This window comes from Tauraco erythrolophus, chromosome 23 (assembly GCF_009769465.1).
Source record: "Tauraco erythrolophus isolate bTauEry1 chromosome 23, bTauEry1.pri, whole genome shotgun sequence".
NCBI lineage: Eukaryota > Metazoa > Chordata > Aves > Musophagiformes > Musophagidae > Tauraco > Tauraco erythrolophus.
The window spans coordinates 3,477,173-3,487,832 of record NC_141487.1 but is presented as its reverse complement, the minus strand read 5'-3'; the positions used below and the strand labels follow the sequence as shown (position 1 = coordinate 3,487,832).

Here is a 10,660-nt window from a genome sequence, read left to right as displayed (position 1 = left end):
ATTCCGGCAGGGAACTCCGTACAGTTGGAATGGACCGGAGGAAGGTGGCACAGACCTTCTCCTGCTGCTTCCCATGCTAAAGTGTATTCCAGGGCTACACACTCACGCGTGCCCGAGGGGAAAAAGCCTGGCGGGGACAATCGGTTTGGAAAGCGAAGCGATAATAAATGCTGTACAGTGAGCCCGGAGCGCTGTGGCCGAGCGAAGGGACGCGGTTGTCGGGAGGGTGCCCAAAGGCGTGTGTGTTTGTTCAGCGCGGTTTTTCCCGCTGATTTCGCGGTGCCCGTGCGGCGGTCGGGATGACTGACGAGTCTGTCCCACGGGACGCACCGCGTTAACCCCCTCCGTGCCGTTCCGTCGCGCCCCCGCCTCCCGTGAGGCCTTGCGCGGCCGCCCCCTCGGACTACAGCTCCCGTGGTGCCCCGCGCCAGGCCCCGCCCGGCGCGCGGCGCTGACACGCGCCGCCTGCGCCTGCCGGGTGGCGGTGCCGCGGGGGTGACATGGCGGCGCTACGGCAGCGGTGGTGAAGGTGAGAGGTGGGGCGGTGCCTGGCGACAGGGGAGGCGGGAGCCGCTGCAGGCCGGGCCGGAGTCCCGAGAAGGGCCGCCTGACGGGCGGCAGGGACAGCGGAGGTCTCGCTGCCGCGCTGAGGGGGCGGGAGAGGGGCGCTTCCCGCCCTTCGCCCGGCGCGCGCCGGCGGTAGCCCGCCCGCCTCCTGAGGTGTGAGGAGAAGGCGGCGGCGGCGGCTGCCCGCAGCGTCTGCCCGGTGCATCCGCCGGGCGCTGGGATGGCGGGGGAGCCGAGCGCGGCCCATCAGGGAGCTCCGCAGCCCGCGTCCCTCATCCCCCGGTCCTTCTGCTGCAGAGACGGAGACAGGACTCGGCGTCGCTGAAGGAGCTGTGGGACGAGGGAGAAGGCAGGAAAACTGCAGTCATTCCTGTTCGCGAGAGACTCGAGCTGACCATGCCTGGCTTGTGAAAACGTAACTCATCCCGAAAGTAAGCGGAGGAAGGGGAGAAGTGGCCGTTGGCAGCCTGTTGTCCTGAAGGGAGAGCAAAAGATCAATATTTTTCTTCTGATGTTTGAGTAATGGAGTTTGAGTTGTAGAAAGTGGAACAATTTCTGTGTGAAAGAAAGAAGGTTGCTTTTAAAACGTATATTTATCTAGTGCTTGATAGGATGCAGAGTTGCCTAGCTGTTGGGACTTGCTGAGCCACCTTTATTTACTGGATTTTTCCCTGTAGCGCAATGTCCCTGTTGTTTACTCGTTCCAAGTCAATAGTTGCAGTGAAGAAGGATAAAAGACACATGGCTGAGGTAAACGCTTCTCCGCTTAAACATTTTGTCACTGCAAAGAAGAAAATCAATGGTATCTTTGAACAGTTGGCTGCATACATCAATGAGAGCTCCTCGTTCCTGGAAGGTAAGCTGAATTCTTGAACTACAAGTGTGTAACAGGGCTTCTCCCACACACAATTCCCCAAACACACGCCAGAAATCCCTCTTTGAGTTAAATGGTTCTACTAGATCTGTGCTTATTTATACGTGCATGTCTGTTGATATATCAATGTTTGTAAGAAGAACAGAAAACTATTTTATTGAATTTGGGTGGAGTTCAGGGTTCATGTTTTAAAGCTGACAAGTTCACAGTGTTAGAAAACTGTGCTAGATAGCAAGCTATGCTTGATTTTTATGTTGTTTAGGAGTTTTTTTAATCAACTAAACAAGGCCCTTTTGTTTTTTTGCCTATAATTCTTTCAATACTCTTGCCTGGACATGTAATTGCTAGTGACATGTAGCATATGCTAATAATTGGCTTTAAGAGCTTAAGACACAGGCAGAAGATTTTTTTTTTTTAAGGGTGTTGTAATGTTTGAAGTGTTGGCTGTGTTCTGTTTAAGGCAGTCCTAAGGATGAGAATGGTTAATAGATACACGAAAGAGACCGGCTGATAAACACTGGTACAAAATTGCCTCAGGGTGCAATTGCATGTTTCAAGATTACCCACACGATCTTTGGGACACGGATAAACATCTAGTCATGTGTGTTACATCATGAAGAGGTGTTTAACCCAGTACGGAGACGAGTGACTTCTCCAGTTCAGAGGTGTAATGTATTTTGATTTTAGAAACACACAGGAACATAGAGCTCGATCCTGTCACCACAGAAGAGCAGGTACTGGAAGTCAAAGGCTACCTGTCAAAAGTGAGTGGCATTAGTGAAGTGTTGGCAAGACGACACATGAAAGTTGCTTTTTTTGGAAGGTGAGTCACGTGCTTATGTTGCCTACGCTCCTCACTCAGTAAAGCAACTGGCATCTTTAGGATTGTAGCCAGTTAAAAATATTTATAGAAACATTAGTGCTCCAGCTCTTGCTTGTAATGCGCCTGTCCCTGGTTCTAGTCCTCTCGTAAATTGGAAACAAATATTATAGCACGTAATTATTTGATTTGGAAAAATTCTTAAAATAAGAAAATAGAAGAGTCTTTTTGTAAGTCGCCTATGGCACCTAATTTGTTAATACGTCTGATACTGCTTGGGTTTAGAGAACTTGCTTTCTGTAATATCAAAATGAGCATACCTGAACCTCAGACGCCTCACTACACCAGTCTTTAATCTGACTTTAGGACAAGCAATGGAAAAAGCACTGTGATAAATGCCATGCTGTGGGACAAAGTCCTTCCTTCAGGAATCGGACACACCACTAATTGTTTCCTGCGTGTAGAAGGGACAGATGGACATGAAGCTTTCCTGCTTACTGAAGGCTCAGAGGAAAAGAAGAGTGTTAAGGTACAATTTCATTAAGCATAAGATAAAGGAGAACAGCTCTTTGGAAGTGCCAGAAAAGGAAAGGAACAAGAAAATTGAATCACCATGAATAAATTTCACAGTTAAGGATTTTAATCATTGAGGGAGTAGAGATGAAGAACAGAAAGTGTAGGAAGGGAGAAATGGAGCACGTTATAGGACAGGACTTGTTTGTTTTATGAAAAAGATGATATGTTGTATTTGTTAGTGATTGCAGGGAACTGAAACATGACTCAGGATGTTCTGAGCTCTGTGTGACTGACAGAAGGCACAGGCTTCCTGATAATGCCTCAGTAGCCTTCCTTGACAGGAAAATTTCTCATAAACTGTCATGAGGTGGGTGCCTTTTGACTAGGAGGCTCAAGCAAGTTTCATATGGAAAACCTCCCAGGGAGAAAGTGTTTTGGAGCTGGGATTTATCTTAAATTGTGAACAGCCCTGGACGGGAGATGATTGTGTTAATGGGTCTTAGCATACAGGAAATGTTATAAATTTTCCATCTTTTTAATAGACGGTGAACCAACTGGCTCATGCCCTTCATCAAGATGAACTCCTGAATGCTGGCAGCCTAGTCAGCGTAATGTGGCCCAATTCCAAATGTCCTCTCTTAAAGGATGACCTGGTGCTGATGGACAGGTGAGAAATACCTTACTTTCCTTTCCTGCTTATCACAGATTAGTTACAGAAACATCTTCAAATACAAATTTAACAAACATCAAGGAAAATTGACCCTGTTCTAATCTATGACTGCGACTTAAGTCCTTTGCTGTAGTTAACAGTCAGATTTTTCTCTTGATTGGTACTGCGTTTTAGTCTGTACTCTGTGTCACCTCAGGACATGTAGCTCAGACATGGGAAATTAATGCCTCGAAAGCTGAAACACATTTCTTATTAACTATTTTAATTCTATTTTTGCCATTTCCACAGCACAGTAATGTCTCTTCTCTTTTTATTGCTAGCCCTGGCATTGATGTAACCACAGAGCTGGACAGTTGGATTGACAAATTCTGTCTAGATGCTGATGTATTTGTCCTGGTGGCAAATTCTGAATCAACATTGATGCAAACTGTATGTTCAACTCCACTTGTTCAGTAAATTTGGCTAAAAGTTAAAATATTTGGACGTATTAATCCTAAGAGGTTTTGTTCTGTTTTGCTTAGGAGAAACAATTCTTTCACAAGGTGAATGAACGTCTTTCTCGACCCAATATATTTATTTTAAATAACCGCTGGGATGCATCTGCCTCTGAACCAGAATACATGGAGGAGGTTTGTGATGTGTTTAAATTCCTTCTCTTTGTGTGGATATTATAGAGTTCATTTTGACTCTGGTCCTTGTGGGTAGAATCATCAAGCGTTGTATGTGATTGTTTTACAGTTTGGATTTTTATTACCGTAGTGTGGAGACTGGAGGGAATATAGACTAGTGATCGGGACATGACTCTTGGAATTTCTGACCTGGAAATCACAGGGGCCTTGTGAAGTCAAATCACTTAGATAACCTCTGGAAGATTCCATAAAACATCAAAGTTTTTTTCTTATTCTTTTGCATTGGTAGCTTAGACCAGCAGAGGGCATCTGGGTGCTTGGTCTGACCTTTAAGAGATGGAGTGTAAAGTGGGTTTAATTATCCTGTTTATCCCTCAGGTGCGGCGACAGCACATGGAGCGATGTACCAGTTTCCTGGTAGATGAGCTGGGTGTGGTGGATCGAGCCCAGGCAGGGGATCGAATTTTCTTTGTGTCAGCGAAGGAAGTGCTGAATGCCAGGATTCAGAGGGCTCAAGGCATGCCAGAAGGAGGTAAGGAAAGCTAACAAGTTTTCCATTTTCTTATAGGGAAGAAAATAGAGAATATCTTGTTCCAAGAAATGGATAAAATTGGGGTGGGTAATAGAGCAGTCAAAACCAAAGAGGTGACTTAGCAGCACTTTTACATTGGCTTCAAGGTAAAGCAGGAGCATTTCTTGATGTCCAACATCTGATTGCTTTCTCAAAACTTAAGTAGGTTGGTTTGTACTTTCCTTCTCTCAGGTGGAGCATTGGCAGATGGATTTCAAGTAAGAATGTTTGAGTTTCAGAACTTCGAGAGAAGATTTGAGGTGAGTGTTATGTATACAAACCTGTTGAGATTTTACTCCTGAAAGACTGGGGACTAGAGCTTAGAAACATGGAGTGGGACTACTCTTTGGAAATAGATTACACAGGAAGAGAAGTTGTGTTCGTTTGCTTCTGCCTGCTGCTAATCTCGGCTGCGTTTTGCATACAGGAATGTATCTCACAGTCAGCAGTAAAAACAAAATTTGAGCAGCATACGGTGAGAGCAAAGCAGATCGCGGAAGATGTTCGTCTCATCATGGATTCTGTGCATATTGCTGCCCAGGAACAGCGGTGAGGAGAGCTGATGCTTGGTTCTCACATAACAGAAGCTCGTATTCTGGGAGAAATTTAAGGAAATATGAGCATTTAAAATGCAAAGCAGAACACAGCATGTTTGGGAGTGGGAAGAACAAGTACCAGTAGTCTTGATTCTCGTGAGTTGTAAAAGCATCGGGACAGGAACCTCTTTTTGCTTCCTGTGCCATGCCTGTGTAATGCACTGTAGATACTGTCACGTTTTGTTCTTGGGCACGTTTGTTCTGGAATTCAAATTATGTTTGTAGATCAAAAAGGCATCTATCTGGCTTTTTGATGGGTGCTTTTTTTTCCACCAGAGTTTACTGTCTGGAGATGCGAGAGGAACGACAGGAACGTTTAGGTTTTATTGACAAACAGCTGGAGCTCCTTACTCAAGACTACAAGCGGAAAATAAAACAGATCACAGAAGAAGTGGAGAGGCAGGTAGGGAGAAGTGGCTGCAGAAGAAGAGATTGTCCGAAACAGCTACCAGCATGGTGGGAAAAATGCCAAGCGCTGGCTTACAAAGGTTTGAAGTACTAGAAATGTTAGAGTTACAGATGGGAAGAGAAGGAATGCATTCAGAAGAAGTCTTTTTGTTGTTGTTTTTTGTTTTTGTTTTTCTTTGAGGTAATGAAAAGTAGAATACTTGGGGGAAACTTTCAGAGAGACTCATATAAGATGCTTTAAATAAACAATGAGACTTTGATTAACATTTGAATTATTATTGCTACTATATTTCAGTCTTGAATGCTTCCTAAAATACTGAAATGTTTCCGATAAGTTTCCTCGTTGTTTCATTCTAGCATAATGTCAGTCTTGCTGTCAATAATAACATGCCATTTTCACTATTACGAATACACAGAAAAGGCCTGTTCATTTTCCACAAGTCATGTATTGCCTCAGGCTTTTTCTGTCTGCACTGTTTGTTGTACAGAGCATAAATCTACGTACTTCTCAGCCGTCATCTTTGTTCGCAAGTCACCAGTATTGCATTTTGCAGTGGGCATACAGTGGCCGCGTGGCGCTGCACGATCATAGTGTCTGATGTTCAGCAGTGCTTACAAAGAAATGCGTGTCTTCAGTGGTGGTTTTCCAGCTCTCCCCAGGACAGAATATATGGAAACTCTGTCCTGTGCTGTTTTTCTAGGTGTCAAATGCAATGGCAGAAGAAATCAGGCGGCTTTCAGTGTTGGTAGATGAATACCAAGCAGACTTCCATCCATCTCAAGTTGTTCTTAAAGTTTACAAGAGTGTAAGTGCTGTTTGCTTCTTACAGGTTGCTTAAGCAATTTAAAGTGGCCGTTCTTTGCTGAGTCAGCAGTTACACCAGCTCTTTGGGATGCTTAACGTTCTTCCAACTAAGATATGAGCTAAGCTTTTCATATTATGAAAAATGTTTTGTTAGAGTGTCTCTTGTGTTTGGATAGCTTCTGTAAAAAGTGAACTTCTTAAAAAAAAAAGTTTTATTTATAATCTCGGCAATAAATTGATACACTTATGATGTATCACATTATATAGATCAACCAGAACTTTGCCTAGACTGCAGAGTACATCAGATTTCTTCATTTGCTTTTGCTTTTTTCTTTCCTTCACTGACGAATGGGGAAAAAAATGAAACTAATGTTAGAACAGTGGGCAGGTAGAATGCGTGCTCCTGTTCTGGGAGGGTTTTTTTAACTGGCAAGCTCTAGCACCTGCAGCCAGTATCTTACCTATGTTTATTTTAAGCTTAATAACCCTTTCTTTGTTTATCAGGAGCTGCATAAACACATTGAGGAAGGCCTGGGCCGTAACATGTCAGATCGTTGCTCTAATGCAATCACAGCTTCCCTGCAGACAATGCAGCAAGAAATGATAGGTCAGTTCAGCAGGCAGTGTTTCCCTTTCCTTTGACTGGGGTGCTACATAACGAGGTAGATGTTCTGGATTTCTCTTTGATCTGATGGCTGATGTTCTATTGGCATTATCTTAGTTTCCATCTTGATTAGTAGTGCTGTTGTGTAGAGGACTAGTTACTTCTGCTTTTTCCACTCTGTGTCTGAACTTGTGCAGTGACTTGCTAACAACTACGTACAGTCAGCTTAATCCTTCATGCCAGAGAGGATCTGTGACTTTGGAAACCTGAGAGATTCTCAGACCAAGATCCTAATGACATGTGAACAACTTGTAACTAGGTCCTTGTCTGAGTGTAAGCTTTAATAGAAGTATGGTGTCTAGACACTTTTAGAATGGCCTTTAGATTCTGTTTTCCAAGCTATTTCTAAACTAAACTTCATCAATTACCTGTAAGGATTTGGGAGAGTCCATGGAAAGATTTTCTTCTGAGTTAGATCTAACGCAGAAGATCTAAGAATTGAGTAGTAATTTGTGACATATCTCTGACCCTGCAATGTGCTCAGCTTTAGGAAATTTAAGATATTAAGAAAAGTAACCGTGGAGGATGGAACAACTCATAACCTCCTTGATCACAAGAATTAACCAAACTTTATTCTGTAAAGTCAGTAGCCATTTTTTGAATGTTTTTATTTTCTGTCTATGCAGATGGTTTAAAACCCCTTCTCCCAGTCTCTCTGCGGGGCCAGATAGACATGTTAATTCCCCGGCAGTGCTTCACACTCAGCTATGATCTGAACTGTGACAAGCTTTGTGCCGACTTCCAAGAGGACATAGAATTCCATTTCTCTCTCGGGTGGACGATGCTGGTGAACAGGTTTTTGGGACCAAAGAATGGCCGTCGGGCCTTGATGGGCTATAATGACCAGGTAAGATACATCGTTGAGTGGTCAGAGATAGATGTGATATTCATATTTTAGTGGCTGTTGAAGTCGTTTTGGTGAGAAGGGCAGCGGCTTGCCTTCTCTTATTCTGTACTTTGCTTTTGTTTTGTCACTGCTTTTCTAATTAGATTCAACGTCCTTTAACACCAGCAAATCCCAGTCTGCCTCCTTTGCCTCAAGGCTCTATGACCCAGGAGGAGCTCATGGTGTCAATGGTGACTGGACTGGCCTCATTGACTTCCAGAACTTCCATGGGGATCATCGTGGTTGGTGGCGTGGTAGGTTGGCAATCTGAGCAGCATTTATATGAATAAAGTTGGAGCACTGATTTGAAAAGCGCTTGCACTGCTGAGTCCTGTAGATATTTGCTATTCACAGACAGTGAAATACTTTCTCTTTCAATCTTCCATTTGAGTATAAATACTGAGCTTATTTTGCATAATAGTTAGGCTTGGAGGGTTGTTGTGAAGGTAACCCTTCAAAGTATGTTTTAAAAGCATTAAATAGTCTCTGATTCTTTTGTGAGAATAAAAGAAAATTTGGTGGGGTTTTTTTCCCATTTACAGAGGAATCGGGACAGAAATATCTACCTAGAGCCTCTGATCATGTGCATCTTCCTCCCTGGAAGGGGAAGAGAGCGCTTAACTTTAGATACCATGCCTAATTTATTTCAGAGAAAATCGGCTCTTCCTGCTTTTCTGTCTTTTGAAAATAATGAATGTTTTGAGTCTCAAATTTCCCCAAACTGTTGAGGAGTAAGAGGTCTAACCCAAGTTGCACGGTAACTCTAGTTCCTGTTGCAGGAAGAACTTAAGTTTCTGTAGTGCCAGGTCCATACGTACGTGCTCTTCTAGTGTCACAGTGTCTAGGGGTGGATGAATTCTCAAAGGGTAGATGTAGCATAAAAACGTCTTTTACTACAGAAACAGGGATTCTGTGAACCAGACAAACTTCGTTTGCTCTTGCAGATGTAATTTAGGTGTGCTGGAAAGCTTAACCTATACAGAACCCCAGTAGCTTAGGTATGTTTATTTGTAGACTGGGCATCAGTGGTAAAGCTGTCTGACCCATGAAACCACTTGCAAGTCAGGATTATTAATTAGGCTCATTTTCAGGTGCCTAGCGTGTAAGTGCAGTGCTCTGCATACCGTTGTTGGCAGTTGGCATGATTCCTAGATGATGATCGTGTCATTTGTTTTTCTTTGTGTTTTTTTTTTTCTCTAGGTCTGGAAGGCTGTGGGCTGGAGACTGATTGCTCTCTCTTTTGGCCTTTATGGGCTCCTCTATGTGTACGAGCGCCTCACCTGGACCACAAAGGCGAAAGAGAGAGCTTTCAAGCGGCAGTTTGTAGAGTATGCTGGTGAGAAATTGCAGCTCATCGTCAGTTACACCGGTTCTAATTGCAGCCACCAAGTCCAACAGTGAGTTGCCTGTTTTCAGCTAAAACCTTACCTAAATTCTGTTGTTTGGAGTTGTTTTAATGATACTCTTTGCTAAAACAAAGTAAGTCTGCATATCGAATTCCAGATTTAAAAATGGGTAGTGATACACTTGTTTTAAGAGTATTACAGTTTTTTGAACCACCAATGTAGTATTCATCTTAGCATTAGTCTTCATGTACTTCCACCTCTCAAATCAAGTTGCTCTGATGCTTTAACATGTCTTGTGCAGAAGTGGAAAGATGAACATCTGAGTCAGTATCATCATCACCGTACATCAAAGGGATTTATTCCTTGCATTTGCTGCTTGATCTTACTTTTCATTGTATCCAACTATTGTCCTTGTTTCGTAGAGAGCTTGCTGGAACGTTTGCTCATTTATGTCAGCAAGTGGATGTCACACGGGAGAATCTTGAGCAGGAAATTTCTGCCATGAATAAAAAGATTGAAGTTCTGGATTCACTGCAGAGCAAAGCAAAACTGCTCAGGTAAAATTTTATTATCCCATACAAACTGATGTTTGCATACAATTGTTTTTCACGTGATTACCCCAAGATGTTCAGATTAGGGTGTATCTTTGGGTGCAGTCCTCCATCCGTCATAGCATTTGATGTGCAGACATCCGCATCTTTCCCTACCAAATTGTGTTGCCTTTCACTATAAACTTTCCCATATACTGTCAACAATCATTTAAATCTTCTGTCTCACGAAACACCTTTTCCTTCTTGTTTTTGGTTTGTTTGGAATTACAGTTCCTTTCCATTTATCAAAACAGTCCTCTTCTCCTACAAACTCCTTCAGGCTATTACAAAATTATGCAAAAAGTGTCACCCGTGCCTTCATATACAGTTGTCTGATGTTTTTCTTCATCCTGCAAAGGCTATTGGGAAGAATTTTTCAAACATTCCTTATCTGCACAATAAGATCAATGCGAAGTTGTAACCAAGATCTCAGTTTGAGCCTCAAAGCCTAGGGACTGTTAGCAGGCAAGTGTTCGTGACCTGAGGAAGGGCAAGGAATGGCAGCAGCATTTTGGAATGGGCCTCTGGCACTCCTCTCCATGCCTTGCTGTTAACTTGTTTTAGTCATGCTTCGTTCAGATGGGCTTGAGAAGAGCTGTTTCACTCACCTAATGGAGACTTTTTGTCCTTGCAGGAATAAAGCGGGTTGGCTTGACAGTGAACTCAACATGTTCACACATCAGTACCTGCAGCAAAGCAGATAGTGTGGGAAGAAGAG

The 10,660-nt window shown here is 43.3% G+C and overlaps 1 protein-coding gene across 1 annotated transcript; it reads left to right on the top strand.

Moving 5' to 3' along the window:
- The first annotated feature begins 488 nt into the window (after positions 1–488).
- Positions 489–10,646, top strand: MFN2 (mitofusin 2). The gene is made up of 19 exons (XM_086625818.1): positions 489–529; positions 865–998; positions 1,245–1,423; positions 2,129–2,264; positions 2,628–2,790; positions 3,320–3,444; positions 3,768–3,876; positions 3,969–4,076; positions 4,455–4,608; positions 4,840–4,907; positions 5,075–5,196; positions 5,520–5,646; positions 6,353–6,457; positions 6,961–7,063; positions 7,747–7,967; positions 8,111–8,260; positions 9,207–9,403; positions 9,775–9,909; positions 10,577–10,646. Exons 3-19 carry the CDS (start codon positions 1,249–1,251, stop codon positions 10,644–10,646), a joined length of 2,268 nt encoding a protein of 755 aa, XP_086481944.1. The 5' UTR covers positions 489–529; positions 865–998; positions 1,245–1,248.
- Positions 10,647–10,660: the final 14 nt, after the last annotated feature.